The following is a 25,725-nucleotide window of genomic DNA, read 5'->3' on the forward strand; positions in this document are numbered from 1 at the left end:
TCAACGATGTCTCCAGACCGAGATGTAATCTTCGACATTCCCATCCTTGTCCTTCCCCACCTGATGCGTATCAGCAGGATGCCAATGACCCACCCTCTCCAAAGCATTCGGACTCGACTCGACCAAGGGATTCATTTTAACATTGCCCTCCGAATCGTATGCAATGTCTTCACCCGGGTGACTGAGATGCTCGAGATATGTCTTGGGAGGCACGCCGAAAGGTGGCCCACCTGACTTGGCAGGCTTGGAGATTGGGAATTCGAGACAGACGAGGTTCGCCTGAGGAGAAGCTCGCAGCAACTCGGTCATGCGTTTCGCCCAGTCTTTCCGCATGGACGGGTGCATTGCACAGAAAAACTGGTTGGCCGGGTTCATTAGTATGGCCGACTGCATCGCGTGGCAGGGGATGGAAAGGTGCAGAAGTCGCAGGGCGTATCAGACCAGCCAACCCTGAGGATGAGATCTGTGACCCGAGACCAGCACAAAGAACCACCATCCTAACCATCAGTCGTGGGCGAAGGGGCATTGGCACTCACAGTGTAATCGTAGATCAAATCGAATTTTCCATCCCAACGTTCCCACCCTACCTTGCTGAACCACTCATCTTTGTAAAAGTCTCCCTGCACGAATTTCATCTCCCCTTGCCCGATCTTCTCGTCCTTCACAGGGTAGCTCCCTTTATGCTTGTCGACGTATTCCTTGCACGCGATCAGCGCCTTCTCGGCATATTCCAGGCCCACCACATCATATCCAAAACTCGCAAGCAGCAATACATCAACACCCCGTCCACAACCGGGTACTAATGCACGTTTGCGCCGTCCATCGATAAACGGTCCACCAATCACTTCGGCGTGGTTTAAGAGTGTATCAGCCAGTGCTGGAGACGGAGAGCCACGGTCCCATGGTAAGAAGTCACCCTTGTTCCACAGCTCGTCCCAGCCTTGCACGTACGAAGAGCCCGAGTACTGAGCCATGTGGGACTTTAGCTTTTCGCGGTTGGCCGCGGTAGCTGTTGTGGAATTCGCCGTCGACATTATGGCGGGTGAGCCGATGCGCACTTTCACTGATATTGGACGTCGTTGCAGATTTTGGAACCGAAAGATTCTGCGGGGGTTTGAGATTGTCGCACCGACGACGCGATACCCCGCCAGCAGACCAGCACTCTGATAGGATTTTACGATCGGCGTGACAGCCCGGCAGCACATACAAGTCGAGGTGTGGTTGAGGCGCCAACTGATTGTTCTCTTGGGATACGGAGTTGAGGTTAGAAGAGGACTTTTCTCGAAATCGCCTGAAGGGGAAGATCGTGGTTGGAGTCGAGAACGACTTAGGCTGGCGGGCAACAGCCCTTTTTGAATTGACAAATGGCTTCGCTATGGGGTACACAAGGAGGAAGTATGCAGACAGAACACGATGAGGGATGTCAATCAATCTCGTATCTCACTGACAAGCAGCAATCTAATCACGATCGCACAACAGTCATCTCGCTCGCAAAATCATACAAGGTCTTGCACGCCGAACTCGGGTAGATTACTCAAGCTAGATGACCCGCGACTTTCATTGTGACAATCTTCTGTCAGTGCTGATTCCGGGCTGTACCGCAGCAAGTCGGAAGACTGCACTGAACAAGGCAGTCAGTCCGTCAACCCTCATAGTCTCACCAGATGGTCTCTCCAGCTCAGACTTGACACTGCCAAAGTGCGCGCGGGGCTCGCTCAATCTTACGACGCTCGAAATCCCCATCTTTTTCTATCATGTGCTTGGCTCGGACTCACCTCAATAGTTGATGCGCTGTGTCAGCTCGAAAGCGCAACAGCCCGCAGAAGCAAATAGCCTCGGCTTCACGCCATTTCAGAAGATGTGGTGCTGGTCTCGACCCCCCAACCGGTGTGTGGCCCTAGCGGCCGTTCCATACAGGATCTGGAATCGTACCTGATGGGGTACCTGAATTTGCTGGTCTACCGCTTGCCTGCGCGTGCTTGATGGGTAGCACCACAGGTGAACAACAAAGCATCATGGGTTCTTTTACAATCGATCTTGACGTAAGGATCGAGAAGGGCGTAGCGGCACAGTTAGTCTACACAGCAAAGGCAAGCTTAGCAGTGGTATTCTCCCTCGTCCTGGCCATCATCAAAATTGCTGCGGCCGTACACTCCGTACTGTGGTAAGCCTGAGGTTCAGGCGAATCAAAAGCCAAGACGCAGCAAGTCTTTCCGTTTTCGAATGTATTCCTGCTCCCTCCCGGGTGCCGCCAACTGCGCCTTTCCATCTCTCCTCGGCAAAACGGCACGATAAAGCCCATAGATTCATCAGCGCCTTCTTCTCCATCTGTGTTGATTGCAGAAGATGCCGGCTATCAATGCTTAACCCCACTACGTTTCTGTCGTCATTGGCTGTTTGCTGCGACAATGGGGCATGGCCCACGAGAATTCGATTCTCATGCGCCGGGTAACTGCAAATACCCTCGCTTTGGCCGCCGCGGACGTCCATCTCATCTGCTGAACACTATGTCGGTTGTATCCCTGGCCTCGACGACTTTGCCAGACTGTATCAGGTTCATATGCAGCTCACCGTATCTTGAATATGCTCTTTTCCAGCATCAACTCGGCGTTCTCCATACCATATAACTTGATTTGAGCGAACATTCAGTTCCCAACATTCTGTGCTCGAGGAATGACTTGGCCAGCAGACTCTTTGACGTCTTGTTCACGCTCGGCCGCCTCCCCTCGCCCATCTTGTTGCGCCGATGTCGTTCGATAACGTCGAGAAACTTCCTGCCAGTGAAGATATTTTATACCGTACATCGTCAAACGATAAGTCCGGGAAAGAGGAAGATGCCGAAGCCGGTTCGGACACCCGATCTATCCACTCTCAGCGCTCTGGGCAATCGACTGTCGCGGATGCACACGACGTTGAAAACGCCGACGATGTGTTGGCTAGGACCGTAACACCCAAGAAACCTATTGTCAAGGTCTCGCGGGCAGAAAGACGCGGGCTGTTTGCTCGGTTCTCTTTGACAGCCGAGGTTACGGATCCGTATGACTACAAGGATAGCACAAAATGGGTCATCACCTTTGTCGTGGCTATTGCTGCCGCTGCAGCACCGGTGGGCAGTGCCATCATATTGCGTATGTTTTCTCGTGCTGCCATTGATGGGACAATGTCGTTGACTATGCCGTCCAGCAACTCTTGACGATGTGGCGAACAGTCTTCATACCGACCCAACCACCACCAATCTGTCTGTTGCATTGTATATGTTGAGCATGGCCATCTTTCCTCTGTGGTGGTCAACCTTTTCTGAGACTGCTGGGCGGCGTACTGTATACCTCACCTCCTTTACCATGTTCATTGTATTCTCTGTCCTGAGCGCTATCTCCCATTCGATATCCATGCTTATTACCGTCCGCCTATTTGCGGGTGGCGCGGCTGCCTCCGTTCAGGCGGTTGGTGCAGGGACGATCGCCGACATTTGGGAGTCTCGGGAGAGAGGCAGAGCGATGGGCATCTTCTATCTGGGACCCTTGTGCGGTCCTTTGCTCGCGCCTATAGTGGGCGGCATTCTCGGCCAAGCTTGGAATTGGAGAGCGACTCAATGGGCCCTGGTAATCTACGGAGGTAAGCTCGCCACTGGCGATGCGACAAGGAGTAGCTCTGACAATATGCTAGTCTTGACGTGGCTGCTGGTTTTCTTCGGTCTGCCTGAAACACTGAAGGCCACCAAGGATGTGGTTGCAGACACTGTGACAGACACTGCGCCTTCGACCGTCGGCAGCGACCGCCCGCCACTCAGTCGGACCTCAACCCGAGAGGTGATACAAAAGAGGTCGAGAAAGTACTTGACGGTTGCACGAATGCTGTTGGTGGACCCACTCAGCGTCATCTTGTACCTGCGATTCATGCCCGTTCTGCTCACGGTGTATTACTCTGCGGTTACTTTCGGCTCATTATACGTACTCAACATCAGTATCCAGTACACATTCGAAAGACAACCCTATGATTATGCGACAATCATCATCGGACTGCTGTATCTGCCCAACTCGTTCGGGTACATTCTTGCGAGCTTGATAGGTGGTCGCTGGATGGACTGGATCATGAAACGAGAAGCAATCAAGACGAACCGCGTAGATGAGCGTGGAAAGCTGATCTTCAGGCCCGAGGATCGCATGCGAGAGAACGCGTGGCTGGGCGCGCTGATGTACCCGTGCGCTCTGATCTGGTACGGTTGGACCGTGCAGAAAGGGGTGTTTTGGCTAGCACCAGTGAGTCATTCCGACACATTCCAAAGTACCACCTGTTGTGTCATGCAGGTACCGTGCAGTGGCTGACACGTGTGGAACAGATAATTGCGAATTTCTTTTATGGGTTCGGGTCCATGATCATTTTCGCCATGTCCACAACCATGTTGACAGAGTTTATGCCACGTCGATCATCTTCTGGCGTAGCTTTGAACAATCTATGCCGGAACATTTTGTCATGCGTTGGCGCCGTCGTTGGGGCGCCACTGATTGCAGCCATTGGGAATGGCTGGTTGTTTACTATTCTCGGGCTTTGGGCACTGTCGAGTGCCTCCGTTATTTGGGCTATGAAGCGCTACGGCCCGGGTTGGCGGGAAAATATGGATAGACAGTTAGGTTGACATCAACATGAAGCGACCATAGAGTACACCCAGAAGCGCCAACACAACGGCTGATCATTTTCTGGTCTGTTTGTGTAGATAGACCGTCGCAGCCAACCAACACGTGATAACTTCCTCAGCTACGGTGATTTTATCATTATGACTCAGGGCCTGTACCTCGCCCGCCCAATAAGATGCGCGTGTTGAAAGTGAAGCACCACTCAGAAGGGAGGGCCACAGGAAGAGGCCATACACAGTCGAAGCGGGGGTGAGCCCTGGGTGAGTCTTGAGTGAATGTTTGATGAATCAGGAGCAGCGGACTTTGCTCTCCGGGTCGGTGTTCGGCTCGACCCGCAACTTTCAAGTTCTGATGCTTCGTTCATTACCAGATTTCTCTCATACCATTGATAACCGTTATTTTTCGTCAAGGATGGTGGCTGCCAACCGTGCTGTCGCCAATAACAGCCCTTCTCATGAGCTCTCCCGCGCCTAAAGACTTGACACTGCGACACTAGAGTGATGTGCGCCGCTGGGCCTCCGCAGGGATCCCGTTCTTGTGCGTCTCTCAATGAACACCCTTCACGTCCCGAACGAACTGGTCTCAGTGGCTCCAGCTCGCTGCATTGCTTCTGGCAAATCGAAACACATGGCACGTCACCTCCAGACTACAGCAAGGATGAGGACTCCCTTCATCCACAGAGTTTTTTTCCTTCTTGCTGACCAGTGATGAGTTGGGCATCAATCTAGGAAGACCTTCCGCCACGTAGACGGCCCAATCATTGCCAGCCTCATGCACATTTCACCCAATTGCGGACATTCGCACGGATTATCCAGTCCTTATTGCAGTTGTCTGACCTTGACTCAGACTTATACTGGTTTTCGTCAGTTCCATCCCGCATTGGTCTGCATGACTGCCGCTGAATGCGCCGTCCAAAGTTGCGCCGCACCGACTTGTCATCGTCGACGTGGTCCAATTGCCAAAATCTGCTTATCCCAAAATGGGGTCTGATGCTCGTGGCGCTCATTCTGGCCGCAGACATGAGTCCCGACGCAAGGACCAGGTTTGGGCTTCACAGACCTGTCCTCTGTTCAACCAGATGTCGCAACACCATGTGTCTTGCAGCCATTCCTTTCTCCTTATACATGCCTCTGATGTTTTACGAGTTCTTCGCTTCTCTACCCTGCCGTTTCTATCCGGTATCGTAACGTCACCTCGTTTTCCGATCATCCCGCAGAGCTCGTGATTCTCGGGTGAGGGAGGCGATTGGCAGCTTCGACAACTCTGCCTTAGCGACGTCCATACACACCCCAGGCATCTAACTTGCAATGGGAAAGAATAAAAAGAGGAAGGCTAAGAAGACTCTTGATATCTGGTCTGATCAGTCCAACCAGGATAACGGAGATGGCACGACCGTTCCATTATCCGTTCCAGTACGCGCAACTTCCTACCTATGGTTATCAGACCTTTGATCCAAGCGCCGTTTCGTTTTCTTTCCACCCCATCATACCGCCCGACCGATTATATCCCAGCAAGCCATTTGCTGACGACCAGATGAAGCCGGAAGAAGAACAACCTCCGCTTTCGGAGGACAATCCAGAACCTCAGAATGATGCGCCAGCAGAAGCAAACGGCAAGTTTGGAGTTTCTGTTCTTAGTTTGATGCTCTAACGCGGTTGCCAGACACAGTCACGACCGGCGATGCAGATACAGCGGCTCCTACCGAGCCCGACCAAGCGACAATGACCGGAGAACCAGAGAAGGACGGAGATGAAGGTAGGCGGGATAGATACCCTACTAGGATGATTCAGACTGACAGGCTCTTCACAGGCGGAGATGCTGAGCCGGATGCGGCGACAGAGGAATCGGATCAGCAACCAACGGTAAGTTGATAATACTGTGCAAAACATCCGTCCTCTAGCGTGACCGGCGTGATGTCAGTCACGATCTTGACATTGAACCTCATCTTCTGGGTGGAGATCTTGAATCATAGCATCCCAAACCTGACAGTGCCACTTGCTGACTTCATAGACCCCGGAGCCGACGGATGATGCTCCAGCTGATGCTGCTGCCGATGCTGCTGGTGGCGAATCGACCGGGACAACAGAAGAAACCGAGTCTGAAACGCCGAAGGAAGAATCTGTTGACGTGCCCACAGAAGAGGCAGCTACCGACTCGCCTGGAGATGACGAGTCGAATGATTCACAAGCAGCTACAGCCGTCGACTCAAGTGAAGGTGACAAGCATCCGGAGCCCGAGACCGTCGTCGAAATCGTCGAAAAGATGCAGGCTGACGACGCGCCCCCGGAAGAGATTACGGAGGTACTGGAACAAGCCATGTCGGACGTTGGAGCTGGACCTGATTCTCCAGCGCCTGATAAAGAGCCATCTCCTACAGAAGCCGAAGAGGCCACCGAGTCCTCACCGGATCCGGTGACTGAGGAGACTGGTTCGACGGAAGAAAGCGCTACAGTGCAACCCGTAGCAGATAAAGAAGACGAACCACAGGCTGCTGCAGCGGATGCAGAGCCAGCTGCGGATGCAGAGCAAACCGAGCCCTCCGCGGACAGCACCGAAGCTGATGCCGCTCCGACAAATGCAGCCGAAGAGGAGCCGGCTGAATCATCTCCTGTTGACCCAGCTGGTGAAGAGGACAAGGATGGAGCCTCGGAAGAGCCTCCAGCTGAACAACCGGCTGAGGAGGCTAAAACGGATGATGACAACTCCTCAGAAGACAAGCCAGATGGACCCGTCGAGCAGCTATCTCCACAGGAAAATGAAGCTGAAAAGTTACCAGCAACGGAGGATCTTGACCCGGGTGAGGACGGCCCCAGCGATGACAAACCCGCTGTTGAAGACGTCGCAGCCGACGAGACACCTGCCGATGAACAGACCGAGGAAGTAGCCGGCGGCGATTCAGAAGAACCCCAGGACGAGGCAGCGCAACCAGAACAAGCAGAGCCTTCTGCAGACGAAGGGGGTGGTGATGAAGTCGAAGCTTCTGCAGTAGCACAGGAGCAGCCAGCTGAAACAGATGCTCCTGCAGATGGTGAGGCGACAGAGGAGGCCGAGGAACCTCCAACTGATACTTCGGATCAACCAAAAGACGCACCACCTGCTGCCGACGACTCCGCTCCACCCGCCGAGGAAAACAATGAGTCTGTAGAAGCAGCTGCGGAGGGAGATGCACCCGAGCCGACTGAGAATACGGAAGCATCTATTGAAGCCGCTTCCGACGAGGCTCCCGCCGGGGACCCGGCTTCAGAAGAAGCACCTCCAGAGGAACCCTCAGCTGAAGGGTCGGCGACTGAAGCGACAGCCGCCGAAGGAGCCGCTGTTGCAGAATCAGCTTCCGAGGAGCCAACCCCTGGAGAAGCGCCTGCCGAAGAAGGCGCCACCGAAGAAGCTGCCACAGAGGCAGAAGCTCCCGCGGAAGAAGCACCACCCCCTGAAGAAGCGCCGCCCGCTGAAGAAGCGCCGCCCGCTGAAGAAGCGCCGCCCGCTGAAGAAGCGCCGCCCGCTGAAGAAGCGCCGCCCGGTGATGAAGCACCACCCGCCGAGGAAGAAGCTGCCGTCGAAGATATCCCGGCTGGGGAAAACGCTCCCACCGAGGAGGAAGCTGCCCCTGAAGACGCCCCCGCCGAGGAAGAAGCTGCTGAAGAACCAGCTGCCGACAAGGCAACTCCTGAAGAGGCGCCTGGAGAAGAGACTCCCACCGAAGAATCACCCACCGCCAATGAGCCGGTTGTCGAAGAGGCTCTTCCAGAAGATGAGCCGTCCAATGAAGTGGCCTCTGAAGAAGCCCCTACCAAAGAAGCTCCAGCTGAAGAGGAGCCTCCAAGCGAAGAAACCGCTCCGAATGATGCTGCACCTGCGGACGAATCGGCTCCACCTGCAGAGGATGCCCCAGCAGAGGAAGGAGCTTCACCTACAGATGATACTCCAGCACCACCGGAAGAAGCGCCTGCGGCCTCCGAAGACGCTCCCGCGAGCGACGAACCAGAAGTAGCCAGGGGTATAGAGCCAGAAACCGAATCAATGCCGCCAGTCGCAGAGGCAGCTGCCGCCGCAGCTGTTGGCGCAGCAGCCGTGCTTGTGGCGATGGAGGTGTCGAGGGACAAGAAAGAAAGGCGGAGGAAACACCAGGACGAGAAGCGAGAACGTCATTTAAAGGACCCATTGAATGGGCACAGGGCGAAGCTTGAACGGGAGAGGGGTGAAGCTGGTCTCTTCGACAGTGCGATTGCTCGAGAGATTACCAAAAAGACTAAGGAGAAAGGACACAGCCGCCACGAGTCTGCCGAATCCAAGGAGAAAGAACGCGAGAGAGACGAACAGAGAAGGGCCAGAAAAGAGCGACACGCTGCTAAAGAAGTAGCTGCCGGCAAAAGGCAGGAGGCAGAGGTAGCAGCAAGAAAGGAGGAGGAACGCAAAAGGCGCGAAGCAGCCGAAACTGCTGTTGAAGAAGAGAGGAAACGTAGGCGACGCCAGGAAAAGGAGAGGCAAAAGCTTGTTGAGAATGCTCACCGCAAGACAGAAACGGTCCACGAAGACAGACGGAAAGGCAAAGAGAGAGACCTGACCCTCGAGTCACCTCACGACACCGCAACCGATATCCCCAGCGAACCGAAAAGGAAAGCTAGGCAACCAAGTTTTACTGGTTCCGGAAGTGGCGGCAGCTCCTCTGGAGGCACGGTTATTCCTAGCATCCTGAAGAGGATGGGCACAGGTGAAAGCGATACCAGGCCTCTTCTGATGATCAAGGTGAACGACCCCGACACTTCCAAGGACAAATATCGAGACAAGGAGCGAAGCCGCCACGGAGAGCATCGCGAACACAGGTACCACAAAGAGCAGAGCAGCAAGCGTGAAGATTCAGAGGATCGACCACGGGCCTCTAGGCATTCCAGCTCGAAAAGCGACAGAAGATACCACAGCGAGTCAAAACCTACTTCGAAAATGGGATTTATTGGCAAGGCTATCAGCACGCTTGCAGAGCATACGAGTGTGAGGGAGATCTGGCGCCCAGAAAGAGTTGGTGCTTGATATATTCACGACGTCGAGGACAAGGACAAGGATGAGGACGAGGAGGATGCTGAGGGCAGCACACCTTGTTAACATGAGCGAACGATCATACAGGACGATTCTCACGAAGGGAAAATACAGAGTTGGAGCGCTCTTTTCGACGGGTCTCATTTGTTTGGGCGGCGGACTGGTCGCAAGGCCAATCCATTGTACAACTAGTATGTAATCTGCTAAGAGAGAGCGTGTACGAGATAGATACTGTAGCTATGAATGAAAAGGGCTGTTGAGCGATGGACTGGACACTCCGCGGGCGGCGAGCTGCCCGTCACGCCCGTATCTTCGTCGGCCGGGGAGCCACCGGCGCCTCTGTGATGAGTTCTATCTCCATCCGCAACACCGAAGGGACGGAGAAGTCCTGATGGCCTCGAACTTGTCCTTCGCCGTCGACACCCTGTCAAATCGCGAGCTGAAGCAACTGCCGCAAGAACACAAGCCTGAGGGTGTTAACACTCATTTGCTCCTTCCCCTCTTGTCGAAGATGCATGGTGTTTCTCCACGTCATAGAGGGGCAGCGGTTAAGTAATTTATCTACATCTTCCCGCAGAGTGATGATCCCCGATGGACTGCTCGCCGTCGCCCAAATCCATTGGGGAGTATATGTGTCCGCGTCTCATTGCTGACCCGTGGTGTCCTCCCTCACCGAGGCCATCCTGACCCGGTATCTTCGAGCGTTGCTGCAGTCCTATAACCCCTCTCCACCTAGCTCCCATTGATCGACCCACGGCAAACACCAAGATGGGCTCAACTGGGAAAGACATGAAAAGGGAGGCCGTGTTCCCCGGCAACACGGCGCAGTTCGTACAGTTCGCTAGTCGAAGGAGTGTGGTTCATAGCACTAAGGGCATCGTCGCATGCACACAGCCTCTGGCCGCAGAGGCGGGGCAGAGGATACTGAAGCAGGGAGGCAATGCAGCAGTAAGTCACCACCCCCGCCACAAGGACTGCTCAGGCTGCTGACAACACGGACATCAGGACGCCGCGGTGGCCGTCGGTATGTCGACGTCGATATTGTCTCTACCACACTCGTGCTGACAGCGTACCGCAGCCGCCGCACTGAACATGGCCGAGCCGACCTCGACAGGCATTGGCGGAGACATGTTTTGTCTATTCTTTGACGCAGAGACAAAGAAAGTACATGCGCTCAACGGCTCGGGACGCAGCGCAAAGAATACCACTCTCGAGCAGGTCAGGCAAGAGTTGGGGGTCAGCTCAGGCAAGATTCCAACACATAGCCCATTATCCGTGACGGTTCCAGGTGCACCGGGTGGGTGGGTCGACACCATCGAGAAGTTTGGGAGCGGCAAGTTGAGCATGGAGCAAATCTTGACACCCGCAATTGAAATGGGAGAGCAAGGCTTTCCCGTGAGCGAATTGGCAGCGATGCAGGTTGGTTATGCTCTAAACTCTGCGTGTGGCCCGGGAACTGACATGCTCGTGAAAAGTGGCATGACCACGAGCCAGATCTCAGACGGGCGTCGCCCAATTTCCGCGAGATGCTCAAGAGAGACAAGAATTCTGAGGATTTCGTCCGGGCTCCCCGTGCTGGTGAGATTATGAGGAACCCCAACCTGGCCAAGACGTTCCGAACATTGGCAGCAGAAGGAAAGCAGGGCTTCTACAGCGGACGGATTGGCCAGGCAATCGTAGACGTCCTGAAGCTCACAGGCGGGCACATGGAGTTGTCGGATCTGGAGGACCATATGAGTCGAGGCGCCCAGGAGACCGAGCCCATCTCTCTGAAATTCAGTGCACAAAACGTCAAGAAACAAGGCACGCACAGGGTGACCAACGGGTCTCCAGACAACCACTTTGTGGAGCTGTGGGAGCATCCGCCCAACGGCCAGGGCATCGTTGCGTTGATGGCTCTCGGTATACTGGAAGAACTCGAACGGACCCATCAAATCCCTGCGTTTGCCCAGGAAGACCACAACAGCGCTATCCACCTGCATGCCGTTATCGAGGCACTCAAGATAGCATTCGCTGATGCTAGCTGGTGGGTGACGGATCCAGATTTCATGAAAGTCAAGTCGTCAGAACTGATATCCCGACCTTATCTGGCGGAGAGAGCGAAACTTTTCAACAAGGACAAGGCTGGTCACTTTGACAACGGACAACCTGGACCCAGCCCGGCCCAAAACCACAGCGACACGGTCTATTTCGCCGTCACTGATAAAGATGGAAATGGAATGAGTTTCATCAACTCCAACTACGAGGGATTCGGATCTGGCATCATCCCTCAAGGCTGTGGATTCACACTCCAGAACCGAGGGTCCAATTTCGAGCTGGGGCCCGAGAATCATCCCAACATCTACCAAGGCGGGAAGAGACCTTACCACACCATCATTCCCGGCTTAATCACTCACGGCGAAGAAGCCGATCGACAACTTCACTCCGTATATGGTGTCATGGGGGGCTTTATGCAGCCGCAGGGTCACGTCCAAGTCTTGCTAAACATGGAGGTTTTCGGTCTGAACCCGCAACAGGCACTCGACGCCCCGAGAATATGCATTGGTGCAGGCATGCCCAAAGAAGGCGACACACATGGTACGGTGATCAACGTGGAAGAGGGAATCGACGAGGCCGTCGTGAAGGCGCTGAAGCAGATGGGACACAACGTCGAGGTCCTCCACGGCTTCAAGAGGGCCATGTTCGGCCGAGGACAAATTATCCGTCGGCATGTGGATGAGGAAACTGGCCAGATGGTCTTTAGCGGAGGCAGCGATCCAAGAGGAGACGGATGCGCGCTGCCGGGATGAGGGTTGTGCACCAGATCGACAAGGCTGCCTGTCATTCAGCCAGCCACCAGGCCTCGCCAACGCCAGCCGTGTAGGAAGCCAATCGGAAGATTTATGTGCCTGTACTTCGAAGCCTCGCTTGCCTTTGTGCTTGTTCCCATATGGCGCAAGCATGCAACAGAGAAGGGGAGACAGTCTGAGCACAGCTTTCTTTACCAGGCACAGCCGCCGAGCTTCACATATTCAGTAATCGGACTATTCCACTGCGACCTCAGTCGGCTATGACTTCCTTCTGCTTGATGCCTAGAGACCTTCCTATCTGGAGAGCACTGTGACTGATGACCTGCTTGAATGGGTTTGGAGGGTGGCGACGTGCCACAGCGGGGACGACAAGCTTTTCTCGAAGGTCCGGCAAGCCTGGGGACTGGCTGCCACCGCCGGGGCAAGGCTTACAGGGGCCACGGGGGCGCCCCCGAGACTATAGCCAGGGAAGGCTACTCCGTACAGTAGTCGGGTTGTTGGGGCTCCGGGCTGCAACTTGCCGCTATCGTTTCTTCGCCTCTTTGATTTGTGACTTGCTCTTCCTTCCGACTGGCCCGCCTCTTACACCTTCCAAATCACTCTCATCTCCTGTGGTATCAAGACTTGACCTTTCATCAGTCGTGCCGCCCTCTTAGAACGCAAGACGTGATCTCCCAGATGCTGCGCAATCAGCCTCGTTTACAGAGGGACTTTCGCGGCCCGAGTCAATCAATCATCCCTCTCACCACCAAACACGCAGACAAACCGAGGCATTCGCCAAAGCTCTGGTGGAGAACAGTCCGTGGGTAGGTTACATGGCTAGCAAGCATGCACCAGGATTGTTATCTGATGCTTGAAAGCAGGCACACGATCTCACCGTCGACGAATCAACGAGGGCGATAAACCGTTCCCCTAGCAGATCCTTCTCCAGGTCACGTCCCGGCTACTGCCCGACTGCCATCTTCCTGGTCTCGCGCGCGTCATCAGATACAGCTTGACCTTCTCCAAGCGTGCATAGCGCCGACCTCACGACGTTGCAATGCCACTCTCTGTACATCCTTGCGGCGACAGCACCAGGGTAAGCTCGGCTTTGGGCGGTCGCCTTGCCAGTGGTCCAGCTGCATGATCTCGTTATCGATCAATCACCTTCCCGCGCGAACAAGGATTGCATCGATGGCCGTCAAAGAGTGGAGACCGAAGCCAGGAACTCAAGGCGAAGCTTTCATCATGGGTCAAGCAAACGATCGTGAAGCTTGGAGGGTCGTGGCCGGTGTCCACCGACTTTGGTCCTTTTATTTGTTGGCTGGTTTCCCTCCTGCTGCTCTCGGTCGACTTCTCGTGAGAGACTCTTTCTGTGCAGCTGCTCGCAAATATGAGGTTTTCAATCGCTGCCGTGGCGCTGGGCCTGATCTCGCTCGCCTCCGCAAAGAGGAGCCCTCAGCATGTGGGCAAGACTCTTCCAGAGATCAAGAGGAGTGTTGCACCTCAATCGAGGTCTGCTGCGCCCAAGCTTGAGGAGAGGGCGGCTCCACACCTCTTCTTGAATGACAACACGAAGAGTACGTTGCCGGCAAACTGTGAAGCGCTAGAGATATCTAACGAGTTGCAGAATACGCGGTCAACGGCAGCACGATCCCGGATGTCGATTTCGACGTCGGCGAATCCTATGCCGGCCTTTTACCCATATCGAATGGGACGAATGCATCAGAACTATACTTTTGGTTCTTTCCCTCGACCAACCCCGATGCGACCAACGAAATCGTTATCTGGTTGAACGGAGGGCCCGGCTGCAGTTCTTTGGAAGGCTTCCTTCAAGGTGAGCTTAGCTGAGACAGGCTTGCCATCGTTTTCTGACACTGGCGAATAGAAAATGGACCCTTCTTGTGGCAATATGGCACATTCAAGCCCGTCCGTAATCAATGGTCATGGACGAACTTGACGAACATGGTTTGGGTTGAGCGTAAGCCTTGACGACAGACCTGTTTGGGCGTGTGATGATCTGACTTTGTGAATCAGAACCCGTCGGCACTGGCTTCTCCCAGGGGACTCCCACGGCGACATCGGAAGCGGACGTCGCGTCACAATTCCTGGGATTCTTCAAGAACTTCGTCGACCTGTTCTCGATGCAGGGCTACACCGTCTACATTGCAGGGGAGTCCTATGCCGGCTACTATGTGCCTTACATCGCAGATGCCATGTTCAACGCAGACGACACCGAGTACTACAACATCAGCTCGATCATGATCTACGATCCCAGCTTGAGCTACGATGTTGTGCAGGAACATATTCCGGTTACTGCTTTCGCCGACTACTGGTTGCCTCTCCTAGACCTGAACGCCACCTTCATGGAGCAGTTGCACAATATGTCGGACGCCTGCGGATATACATCTTTCATGAACGACAACCTGGTCTTTCCTCCCAAGGGACCGCTGCCCACGCCTCCCAACGTCGACCTGAGCGATGACTCCTGCGACACGTTCGACGCGGTCTTCTTTGCCGCTTCCGCCATCAACCCTTGCTTTGATATCTACCAAGTGGCAACCACGTGTCCGCTACTCTGGGACGTGCTCGGGTTCCCTGGCTCCTTCGACTACGTCCCGGAGGGCGCAAGCATCTACTTCAATCGTACCGATGTTCAAAAAGCCATCCATGCTCCGAGCCAGGAGTGGGCGGAATGCACCAACGTGGATGTCTTTGTCAACAACACAGACAACTCACCACCCTCGGCACTGAGCGTGCTTCCACGCGTGATTGAGAGGGCCGATCGCACCATCATCGGCCATGGATTGCTCGACATGATCCTGATCTACAACGGGACCTTGCTCGCCATCCAGAACATGACCTTCAACGGTGCACAAGGTTTTTCCGTCCCGCCATCTCAGTTCGATGACTTTTACGTGCCATACCACGTCGAATACGACTCTCAACTGGGATCGACCGCTGGTGCCGGCGTGATGGGGCAATATCATACGGAAAGAGGCTTGACGCTTGTCACCGTCCAACTCTCTGGGCACATGGTCCCTCAATACGCCCCTTCTGCGGCTTACCGACAGCTCGAGTTCTTGTTGGGTCGCATTCCTGACTTGGGAACAGTCGGACCGTTCACGACCATGCAGGATTCCAGCTACTGATGTGGTGTGCGGTGAGACGCCGGGTGTAATGAAGTGGTGCGGATCACGAGAATGAGTGGTAATGTTGTATATAATGAATCGACGCCTGCTTATGCCGATTTCTGCAACCGTCGACAAATTGCTCGATTCGTCAGGCAGAAGTACGAGTATGCCGACGTGTAACGCTGATGGTTCGCCCGAATCATGCGACCAGCTCCGGTGGCTTGGTCTGACACAGGGCCGGCCCTGGGCATCTCTCACCAGCCCAGTCTTTGTCTCGCGGTGTTTCCATCAGCCAAGTGTCCCACCACGCACCGAAACAGCGACCCCACATCGTCGGCCTCGCTGCATTTTCGGCAGATCGTGGGGCAGTTTGGCATTCGCCTCCAGGTCGATACAATGATACCACGACTCGAGCAGATCTATCTCCCTGCGACGGAATGGTCCGCGAGTGCTGACAGATACAGTAACACTTTGGTGTCTGTACGAGCTGCGTCCGACCTCAAGGAAGCTGGGGAAATACCGAGTCGTACTTTGTAGCATCTCCCAACAACCATGAATGAAACCGTGTTCGACTGATCAACTGCGGGGACGGTGATTGTCGGCCGTCATGGTTGTTGACGTCGTGCGTTCCACGTTGATGCTCCCACCTTGGATCTTACTCTACCCAGTACACACACACACCCTGACACATCCAAGCCACACACGCGCCCCTCGCTCCTCGCTACCAATATGCTCCATTGGGCATGCTTCCATCGGCTTTTCATGATGGGGCATGTCTGACATCGATGGCTGGCTCTTGTCTGGCCTGGGCCCTTTGCACACTGCGCGGCCACAACGGACTAACTTCGCGGAACAGTTCATTGTGGGGTAATTACATTAATTAAATCAGTGGCTCGTTGATTGAATCATCCTTGCGTTTGCGCGCGTGTTTGATCTCTTTTGCTTTTTTAAAAACGGATCTGTACGTCTTGCTCTGAGGGATTAGCTTCAGGCCTTTTTCTCAGCGTCAGATTCTCGACTTTGACTGTTCAGTTGAAGGGTCTGATACCTCGTGCTTACTTTTGACCGTTCAAGTGATTCTTATACCACTTGGCTCCCTGCCACGACGTCGATCATTGACAGTGGAAGATAACCTCCCGCGTCGTCTATCGACCAGACGGGTTCACTTTGCACCGAGTTCACTGCGCACGTCCTCGCACCGCCGCCGCAATGAATCAGCCAGACCAGCTGAAGCATAACATCACGGAGGATGCTCTGAAGAAGGGCGACAAGGTCGGTCTCTTCTTTCTGCCACACACGCACGCGCTCGTGCTCGTTCTTCGGGATACACAGTGCTAACTTGGACTTCGCACGAAAAAAAAGACAAACGCCAATGGCACCATCTCCAGAGGCCCCTCTCCCAACCGGGGCGCCTCCGTCCGGGACGTCGACGCCATAGGACCAGACTCGGAGAGCAAGCGCGAGTGGCAGAAACGGCGGGGCATCGACACGTCCAAGCAAGTCCGCATCGTCAAGTTGAATCACATGCGATATCAACATCCCGACCTGAACAAGGCGACGACCTTTTTGAGAGGTACGGTAACACCCCCGTGGACGGTGGCCTTCCTTCACGTTCTATGTCTGCTGACTGCAACCCCACGACACAGACTTCGGCATGCACGTGGTGAAAAAGGGCGACAACGAGCGATGGTTCCGCGGCTACGGGCCCGACCAATACGTCTACTACGCCCGGCAGGGGCCGAAGAAGTTCCTCGGCGGCTCGTTCGAGGTCGAATCCAAGGAAGAGCTCGAGAAGGTGCTGAAGATCGAGGGCGCCACCGTGCTCACGGACGGGATCGAGGAGATGAAGGACGCCCCCGGCGGAGGCTACATTGTGTCCATCGCCGACCCGGAGGGGTTCCCCGTCAACTTCATCTACGGGCAAGCAGAGGTCAAGGAGGAGAGGGCCAAGCCCGGGAAATTGCTGGTCAACGACGAGACGGACAAGCCTCGAGTCAAGGCTTTTCAGCGGTACGAGCCCGGTCCGGCCGCCGTGCACAAGGTGAGTGGTGTTCGAGGCGTGAGCTAGCTAGCTAGCTAGCTAGCAGCCACGTCAACACAGCCACCTATACGATTAACCGACTAACTGACGTTCCCCCCAGCTCGGCCATTTCGGCATCAACGTCGACGACTTCCCCGCCCAAATGGACTGGTACACGCGCAACTTCAACATCTACCCGTCCGACATTCTGTACGTGTCGGAAGAGAAGGTCGACCCGGCCACGGGCAAGGCCGCACGTAAGGAGGTCGCGCTCTTCGGGAGCATCGACCGCGGCCAGACGCCCGTCGACCACCACACGTTCTTCATGACGACGACGGTGCCGGGCAAGGACAAGCACGTGCACCACTCGTCGTACGAGGTGCACGACTTTGACACCCAGCTGCTGGGCCACCAGTGGCTCGCCGAGAAAAAGTACGAGTCCGTCTGGGGCGTCGGCCGCCACATCCTCGGCAGCCAGATCTTCGACTACTGGTGGGACGTGTCCGGGTTCATGGTCGAGCATTACGCCGACGGCGACCTGGTCAACGAGGACACCCCCGTCGGCTACGGTCCCGCCGAGCACGAGGGCTTGGCCGTCTGGGGGCCCGAGGTGCCGTCTTCGTTCTTGGAGTGAGGGGGGGTTGTCACACGAAGAACGAGTGGGAGCGGCAGAAAGTCGTGGCATGCATGGGATGTTGTGAAGAGGGGTAGAGGAGAAGGGAGCAAAGCGGAGCACAGCAGTGAGACCCGAGGACACGCTTCTACCACGAGGATCAGAGTAAGAGGTGAAGGTGTGTGCTTCACAGAATGGCTGATGCAAGCGACATGAGATGTGGGATGCAAAGATGGGATAGGGATACATGTGATTGCACGATATCACCGACATTACCGACATTACCGACATTATCTGACGATGTACGGAGTATGTGGAATGTGGAATGTTGACTCGGGCCAGTGTGGGATTTATGGGGCGGGTTCTCGACGACTGTATCTAGCTGTCTGAACAGCTCGACGCCACAAGTACCTAAGTAAATGCAGTTATTTACGGAGTTTTAGCTGTTAGCTATTAGCTGGGATTTGATACGAAATTGAAGTTTAACTTTGACTTGAACGTGATACTGATACTGATACTAAATCTGTTAGGAATAGGCCCGTGGATGTGAATACATAGTAGCTAGAGAGCATATCTATTCAGTAACAGTTCAGGTATTAGGTTATTCCTGGACTATACCTAGGTGTATCCTCACTAGGTACTTGAGTCAGACTCGAAGCATGAGATGAGGAGAGGAAGAGTCTCTCTCTCATGCGGTGAGGGTGCGAGACAGATATGCTTCCCGACTCACTGTATCTGGCTTGGCGATAAGTGCTGATGTGGCTTTAGCTGTAGCTTTACGACGGGGTATCTACAGGTATCTGTTCGTGACGGAAATCGCCCTTTTATTACAAGTTCCTTTGATTGTTATGCTGGCTTTGGGTGGATGTTGTATTTTCGAATGGTCGGTTCGGAGTCGTACGGTGCATTTGGGACCATATGATCAGGAAGGAGACGGCACAAGGGAGAGAGTATAGAGAGACAGTATAGGGAGAGAGTATAGAGAGACAGCATAAGGAGAGAGGATAAGGAGACAGTATAAGAAGGGAACAGTATAAGAAGGAGACAGGATAAGAAGGAGACGGTATAAGGAGATGGTATAAGAATGGGACAGTCTAACAACGTCTCAAACACGATAAGTCAGTCTGGACTGTGTAGGTGTGTGTGGTCGTTGGTCGTTGGGACAATCGAAGCTCTCCTCGCTGGATGATCAACAGTCAATAGTTAACGGCCACTGGTCAACAGTCACTGGTCATTTGAACGAGGCTTTGATCGCGGCCGTGTTCGAACCCTGGCAATCGACGTACTAACTACTGTATATCATTTGAGTTCTTCTCACCTCAGCCCCAGGTGTTTATATTCACATTGTCGCTGAAAATCCTTGCTGCCAGATACCGTCCACCGTGTCGTGATCTCGCTGGTAGGTAGGTAGCTCATTCCAGATTGAATCACACCTGTGAGATCCACTCACTGATCCCACGTCGACCACTATTGATGTGACGTGACATGACATGACAGGCCAGGACGGTCAATCTCTCGATCCCCCAATGCATCTTTTCAATCCCTTCTTCTGCTTTCCCCAAAAGACATCATAAGCCCACCACCACTCTTCATCAATCATATCTGCTCTCACCATTCTTCATATCTGACCTTGTTGATCAACGTGCCGATCTTCTCAATCTCGATTCTGATGTCGCCCTTATCTTCCAGCACAACACGCGGGTTGCGGAAGAAGCCAATCCCCGCAGGGGTGCCGGTGAGGAAGATGGTGCCTGCCTCGAGAGTGGTGCCTTGGGAGAGATAGCTGATTTGCTTGGCGATCGGGAAGATCATGTCCCTGGAAATGCAAAAGTCAGTAGAAGTTGGGTGAAAGCACAATATCACAGGATCCGAGCAATATCTCAGAATCCGAGCAATATCTCAGAATCCGAGCAATATCTCAGAATCCGAGCAATATCTCAGAATCCGAGCAATATCAAGTCAATCACTCACTTGGTGTTGCCATCCTGCACGGTCTGCCCATTGTAAATGGCCTTGATCTTCAGGTTCTGCGGATCGGGGATCGCGTCCTTGGTCACCAACACGGGGCCGAGCGGACAGCTGCCGTCTAGCCCCTTGGAGAACGACCACTGAGTCGTCAACATCTGCATGGTTCGGGCCGAGACGTCGTTGCTGGCCGTGTATCCCAAGACGTAATCGAGCGCCTTGTCTTCAGGGATGTCTCGCCCACTCTTGCCGATGACCACGCAAAGCTCGGCCTCGTAGTCGGAGGTGCCGTCCTGAGCGGCCTTGGGGACCGGAATGACGGACGGGTACGGGTCTGCGAGCGCGGTTCGGGGCTTTGTGAAGAGAATGGGAGCTTTGGGTAGGGCCATGTTTGCTTCCTATTCGTTGTCAGACTTGTGTTCGTGGTCTTGTCCTTGGCCTCGCAAGTTTTCCATGAAAAGAATCGTGGAAGAATTGAGCAGAGATTGCGGAAATACAACGTACCGCGGCATGGTCCTTGTAGTTCAACCCCAGGCACCGGATGTAGTTGCAGTCCTCCTGGCTGACAGGGCTCAGCAGTTGCTTGACGGTATAAACGTGCTCTGTGACCTCTGGGGCGAATATCGAGCCATTGATCAGGTAGGCTTTGATCTCCTTGCCTTCGAGACTGTCGAGCCCGATGTCGCGGGACGTGTCGACCAACTGGCCGAGGTGGATGCGGTTGTCCTCGTCGGCGATGAAGCGGATAATATGAGTCGCTTTGGAAGGCATTTTGGGTGACGAGAACTGGTGTTGAAGCTGGGTGAGGCGAGTGTGAGGAGCAAGAGATGCCAGGTTCGAGTCAAGGAAGATGATGTGTTTACAAGCGAGGAGATGCTTGTTGCGAAGAACAAGAGAGTCACAAGTAGAGTCTTGCGAGCGAAGGAGAAAGATGTCAAAGGGAAGAGAGTCAACGGTGAGAAGATTGCCCGTGAAGAATTTCAAAGCAAGGCGGAAAAGAAAATCATTCTCACTCTCACTTCACTTCAGACTCAAGAGCCCCACGGTGTTGCAAACACATCCCCTCAATGCAAACATTTCATATGCAAGGGTCCAGGCAATCCGCCCCGTGTTCACCATGGGCGATTATCGGAGAGATCATCGGAGGGATCATCTACTCCGTGGTCGAACCCCCATAGAGCATCCCCCACCTTCGCAATCGCATGGCCGCTCAAAGGCCGTGGAAGGCTCATGACGGTCGACGTTGAAGTGCCGACCGAGTTTAGCTCAGGATGAGCAAAAGGGAAAAGGAGGGGCAGATGTTGGGTTGATCGTGGTGGGGAAACTTTGTTGGTGGAACTACGCCGACAACGCCGTGTTTGCCGTGCCTTCCAAGCTGCCAACCCCACGATCGGATCCGAGCCTTGTGTACTCGTACATCACCACTTCGGATGCGAAAACTACCAATCCCCTACTTTAGGACCCGACCAGTCTCAAACTGCGGTTTGGCACAGAACATGCCTCTTCCAGCTCCGCCGTCGCGCTTCTGAATCATAGGATCAGGGTGATCCATGGCATGAAAAGCAGGACGATAGCACCGGCGATCGTGTTGATGCCGGCGTCAAAGCTGCTGCGGCTTGCTGCTGCTGAAGAAGTTGACGTCGTAGTGGCCGCGCTTCCAGTGATTGCTGCGATGTCGAAAGAGGGCGACGTAGGCGTGGTCGGAAGTTGCGTGGTAGCAGTCAGCCCTGGAGACGACGCTGTTTGGTTCGACAGCAGGCTCACGGAGATTTCAGAAAGTATGGATGGAGGGAAGGAAGTAGGGAACGAGGACGCAGTCGCAGTAGCAGTCGACGTCACGCTCGGGAGACCCGAGCCCGCAGGGATCTCCTGGACCTTCCCCTTCCCCGTCCTGTTGAATGCTGCTTGGGCGAGATAGATCTCGTTGTTGTCCACATCGTACACCACGTATGCGGAACGAATGACTGGGTCGCCGATCGTGAATCCAGCGAGCAGGAGCGATTGAAGTTCCGCGTCGTCCACCTGACCGACGTACAGCTGACACCCATTACGGCCATCGTTGAAGGTGAATCCCAACGGAACACCAAGCATTTCGCTGATGGGGACTCTGATGATCGGCCCACCCGGGCCACCAAACTGAAACAGCACGCTTGTATTGCTGTCACGAAGTGCGCAATCCACAAAGTAGACTCCAGCATAGGAGACCGCACCCAAGCCTTCCACAAGTGCCTGGCTGATTGAAGCTGGGAGGATATTGTAGGACGCACCCGTATCGACTGCGCAGGGCGCAGACATAATCGCAGGGCTGAGAAGGGTCGACTTGCCGGCACTGTCGAGGAATGAGACCGCGGTGAGGTCAACGCGATACCGATCGTAGACCCCTGTCCCGTTGGGGGTGATTGCCACCGCGACCAGATCACCCGTGTACTTCGAAGTGTCGATACCACCAAAGAGAATGCTACCAACACCAGCCTCTTGGTCATCCAGGTACACGCTGAAGGCTCGTCTTGCGATGACGCCCGCCTGCTTAAGCCTCGTCAGGACACCGGGGAACTGAATGCCAGAACTTGCGGCCAGGGTTTCAAGACTGTCATAACCCATGCCCAACAGACCGTTTGCGAAGGGTGCAGACAGATTGGCGGCCAATCCCAGCGTAAGGTTATTGATTGTGGCAGGCCCAATTTTCACACTGTCTGAGATATAGTCTCCGGTCGCCTGACCCGTGCCGTATGCGACTGCGAAGGAGCCGTTGCTCAGGTACCGGAGGGATGACGACTCGTTTGGATCGAAAGCGACGCCATCGGCACATGACCCATTTGCAGCTTGACATGCATTGGAGTCGACAGAGGGGAACCAGGTGTTACTCGAGCCAGTGTCCACGTTCAAGGAGATAGTCTATCAGCGCAAGTTAGCGAAAAGTCTATGTCGACTGAACTCTGTGAATGCATCACACGGGCTATGTTCAATTGAGGTTCACGGCGACCGCCAGGGAACGACCTGATACTGGTTTCCGCTGTTGACCTTGCAATGTAATTACGCACCTGTGGAGGACTCCCAACAGTAACATTGATCAAGTAGAGCGAACTCTCGACCAATGGTACCTCAAATGCCTTTCCTCTCTTCCCCAGATGGGTAACTGCGCGGCGTTCTCTGGTGAAGTCGAGTTTAAACGTGCCGAGAGCTTCTGCACAGCGTGTCATATAGCCCGCGGCCAGGACAAGATGCATAGAAGAGAACTTCATGATGCGAGTGAGTCTGAGGAGACCTCAGAGGTCGAAGCTGAGGCTGAGAGGACGCGGACATATTGTACTTCTGACCGGACCCACCGTTGCTCGGTGACATAGACCGACTCAGGTTGATGATTCGAACAGCATATGCACCGGTGATGCATTGTTCGAGTGCCTGGTCTCAGCTTTGTGGGCTGGCGCGGGTCGCTTGGCGGCGTGTTATCTGATGATTCCTTCACCACGCTGCGAGAAAGCATAATGGCAAGACTACGCAGCACTTTACAGTACTTCACGGGAAGTTACGAGCATGGTGATGCAGTCGAGTATACAAAGGGTTCAAGATTGAGTAATCGAGGTCTCAGGTTGGAATCGTCAAGAAGAGGCTCTATCATCTTAGTTGCTGATCGCCTGAGCAGCCTCACACTTTGCGTCGAACCCTAGGACTTATTGCTTACCTCAACGACCCTTGGCGGTTGCTGTGATTGAACCGCTTATCGCTGAAGCTTTGACGCGCCGCGCGAATCAATTGAACTTGTTTGGTGTTTCTCTTAGTGCACTCATCGGATTCTCATCAGACTTCCATCGAGGTACTGTACAGCACCAGCTACAATTTCTTTAGGTAGGATCTTGCGCTTCCAGTATCGGGCCCAAGGACAGCGCTGGCGGTGTTCTGTCCATCTCGGATTAGCATGTTCTTGCCTGCTTCACGGAATACATGTTGGCGCAGATGATATCATTGGCCCATCTATGACTCTGGACGCCGCATACCGTGCCGGCATCATTTTAGAGAATGCAGAGGTCGAAATGGGGTTCTCTGGGTCGTCATTTGACGCAGACACAGTCGACGTCACCTTGGCGTATTGACACGGAGACGGCAGAGATATGGGATGCAACGCTTGACAGGCGAGGAAACTGTCGTTGACAAAGAAGTGGCATCAGGGTTGGAGACCTCAAATCATCACCTTCTCCACGACATATTTATCTCGTTGCCGTTCTGTAAATGCTCGCGGCGCAGCAAAACACCAGGAAGTGGCACCCAGTGGGGTCGGGCTACATTATTAGTCAGCATCCAAAGAAGCAGAGAGATCTCACCAAGGGCGATCGGGCGATCGGGCGACCACCGCACGGCTAAGCGGAGTACCGCCTACGGTACCGAGCAATGGGGGGTATAAATGTGACATTCCTGCATTGACATACGTATCCACATAGTCGGTTGGCGGTCTCGGGCGTAACCCTAGAAGCAAGACGAGGTATTATCAAGATGGCCGAGTTGGACGAGATTCTCAAGCGGTACACCGACCCCGCCACGGGTTCTGTGCACGGCGCCACGTTCGTTGCGGTTGATAGCAAAGGTGTGTGCGTACTTTGTAGAGTCTGGGCTTCGATCAAACCTCTAGCTACCAGTAGCCTTGGCTTTGATCTTCACTGAGCGCTATTCAGTGCTAATTACGCCAGGCAACGATCTCTATCGCTCTTCCTTCGGCAGCAGGAAAGTTGACAGATCCGAACCCGTGACGCCGGACACGTTGACATGGATCGCCAGTCAGAGCAAGCTGGTCACCTCGGTGGCTGCGATGCAACTGGTCGAAAAGGGGCTGGTCGGTCTGGACGATGACGTCCGCGAGATTGTGCCCGCGCTCAAGGATGTGAAAGTCCTCCTTGGCTTCGAGGGTGAGAATGAGACGGCCGACGACCTGGAGCTCCTCGCCACCCTGAGAGCCGGTGGAAAGGTTGATTTCGAGAAGATCAAGCCCAGGGGAGAGCCCATCTACGAGGATGTCAAAGGGAAGATTACCCTGCGGTGAGTGTCGGGTTCTTCCTGTCCCTTCGCTCTGCGGTGGTGCGATGCAGAAGGAAACATGACACAGCTGACGTCGGATCCTAGGCAGCTGCTTTCGCACACGTCGGGGTTCTGTTACGACGTAGGCAACCCACTGATCTTGAAGTGGTCAGCACAGAGAGGCCGGAAGGAGAACATGTTCAGTGGAACGATTGTGAGAACTTCAGCTGCACCTTACTCTGAGGTGACACCATGGAAGTCTTGCTGATGGGCAGTGCTACAGGAAGGTTCAACACATCCACTGATCTTCCAGCCGGGGACCTCATGGGTGTACGGTCCGGGCCTCGACTGGGCCGGCCAAGTGGTGAGGCTCCTCCTGTTCCTGTTCCTGTGCCATCCGTTCCGTTATGAGAGAGAACCCGTTATGAGAGAGAACCCGTTATGAGAGAGAACCCGTTATGAGAGAGAACCCGTTATGAGAGAGAACTCGTTATGTGTGAGAGAGAGAGAGAGAGAGAGAGAGAGAGAGAGAGAGAGAGAGAGAGAGAGAGAG

General features: G+C 54.4%; 9 protein-coding genes across 9 annotated transcripts in view; 6 read left to right on the forward strand and 3 right to left on the reverse strand.

Annotated features, from left to right (window-relative positions):
- G647_04538 (uncharacterized protein) lies at nt 1-1,034 on the reverse strand (the record flags this gene model as incomplete). Its single annotated transcript, XM_008728879.1, has 2 exons — nt 1-357; nt 537-1,034. 2 exons carry the CDS (start codon nt 1,032-1,034, stop codon nt 1-3), a joined length of 855 nt encoding a protein of 284 aa, XP_008727101.1.
- A 1,712-nt stretch (nt 1,035-2,746) lies between these two features.
- Nucleotides 2,747-4,636, forward strand: G647_04539 (uncharacterized protein; the record flags this gene model as incomplete). The annotated part of the gene is made up of 4 exons (XM_008728880.1): nt 2,747-3,128; nt 3,184-3,615; nt 3,667-4,259; nt 4,340-4,636. 4 exons carry the CDS (start codon nt 2,747-2,749, stop codon nt 4,634-4,636), a joined length of 1,704 nt encoding a protein of 567 aa, XP_008727102.1.
- Nucleotides 4,637-6,896: 2,260 nt separating this feature from the next.
- G647_04540 (uncharacterized protein) lies at nt 6,897-9,659 on the forward strand (the record flags this gene model as incomplete). The annotated part of the gene is made up of 1 exon (XM_008728881.1): nt 6,897-9,659. The coding sequence occupies one exon, from the start codon at nt 6,897-6,899 to the stop codon at nt 9,657-9,659; it is 2,763 nt and encodes a 920-aa protein (XP_008727103.1).
- A 774-nt stretch (nt 9,660-10,433) lies between these two features.
- On the forward strand, nt 10,434-12,454 carry G647_04541 (gamma-glutamyltransferase; the record flags this gene model as incomplete). Its single annotated transcript, XM_008728882.1, has 4 exons — nt 10,434-10,613; nt 10,671-10,689; nt 10,744-11,084; nt 11,141-12,454. The coding sequence occupies 4 exons, from the start codon at nt 10,434-10,436 to the stop codon at nt 12,452-12,454; spliced, it is 1,854 nt and encodes a 617-aa protein (XP_008727104.1).
- A 1,372-nt stretch (nt 12,455-13,826) lies between these two features.
- G647_04542 (uncharacterized protein) lies at nt 13,827-15,585 on the forward strand (the record flags this gene model as incomplete). Its single annotated transcript, XM_008728883.1, has 4 exons — nt 13,827-14,013; nt 14,064-14,270; nt 14,322-14,414; nt 14,471-15,585. 4 exons carry the CDS (start codon nt 13,827-13,829, stop codon nt 15,583-15,585), a joined length of 1,602 nt encoding a protein of 533 aa, XP_008727105.1.
- Nucleotides 15,586-16,776: 1,191 nt separating this feature from the next.
- G647_04543 (uncharacterized protein) lies at nt 16,777-18,221 on the forward strand (the record flags this gene model as incomplete). Its single annotated transcript, XM_008728884.1, has 4 exons — nt 16,777-16,839; nt 16,930-17,140; nt 17,214-17,608; nt 17,709-18,221. The coding sequence occupies 4 exons, from the start codon at nt 16,777-16,779 to the stop codon at nt 18,219-18,221; spliced, it is 1,182 nt and encodes a 393-aa protein (XP_008727106.1).
- Nucleotides 18,222-19,808: 1,587 nt separating this feature from the next.
- G647_04544 (uncharacterized protein) lies at nt 19,809-20,936 on the reverse strand (the record flags this gene model as incomplete). The annotated part of the gene is made up of 3 exons (XM_008728885.1): nt 19,809-20,016; nt 20,172-20,563; nt 20,670-20,936. 3 exons carry the CDS (start codon nt 20,934-20,936, stop codon nt 19,809-19,811), a joined length of 867 nt encoding a protein of 288 aa, XP_008727107.1.
- A 759-nt stretch (nt 20,937-21,695) lies between these two features.
- Nucleotides 21,696-23,407, reverse strand: G647_04545 (uncharacterized protein; the record flags this gene model as incomplete). Its single annotated transcript, XM_008728886.1, has 2 exons — nt 21,696-23,060; nt 23,207-23,407. The coding sequence occupies 2 exons, from the start codon at nt 23,405-23,407 to the stop codon at nt 21,696-21,698; spliced, it is 1,566 nt and encodes a 521-aa protein (XP_008727108.1).
- Nucleotides 23,408-24,653: 1,246 nt separating this feature from the next.
- Nucleotides 24,654-25,725, forward strand: part of G647_04546 (uncharacterized protein) — a gene marked incomplete at both ends in the record, with an annotated part of 1,874 nt that continues 802 nt past the window's right edge. The window contains 4 exons of the mRNA XM_008728887.1: nt 24,654-24,744; nt 24,848-25,193; nt 25,278-25,386; nt 25,456-25,536. Of these exons, the coding sequence (XP_008727109.1) occupies nt 24,654-24,744; nt 24,848-25,193; nt 25,278-25,386; nt 25,456-25,536 (627 nt within the window). The remainder of the gene's footprint in view (nt 24,745-24,847; nt 25,194-25,277; nt 25,387-25,455; nt 25,537-25,725) is intronic.

The sequence above is a fragment of the Cladophialophora carrionii genome (genome assembly GCF_000365165.1).
Source record: "Cladophialophora carrionii CBS 160.54 unplaced genomic scaffold supercont1.3, whole genome shotgun sequence".
In the NCBI taxonomy this organism is placed as follows: domain Eukaryota; kingdom Fungi; phylum Ascomycota; class Eurotiomycetes; order Chaetothyriales; family Herpotrichiellaceae; genus Cladophialophora; species Cladophialophora carrionii.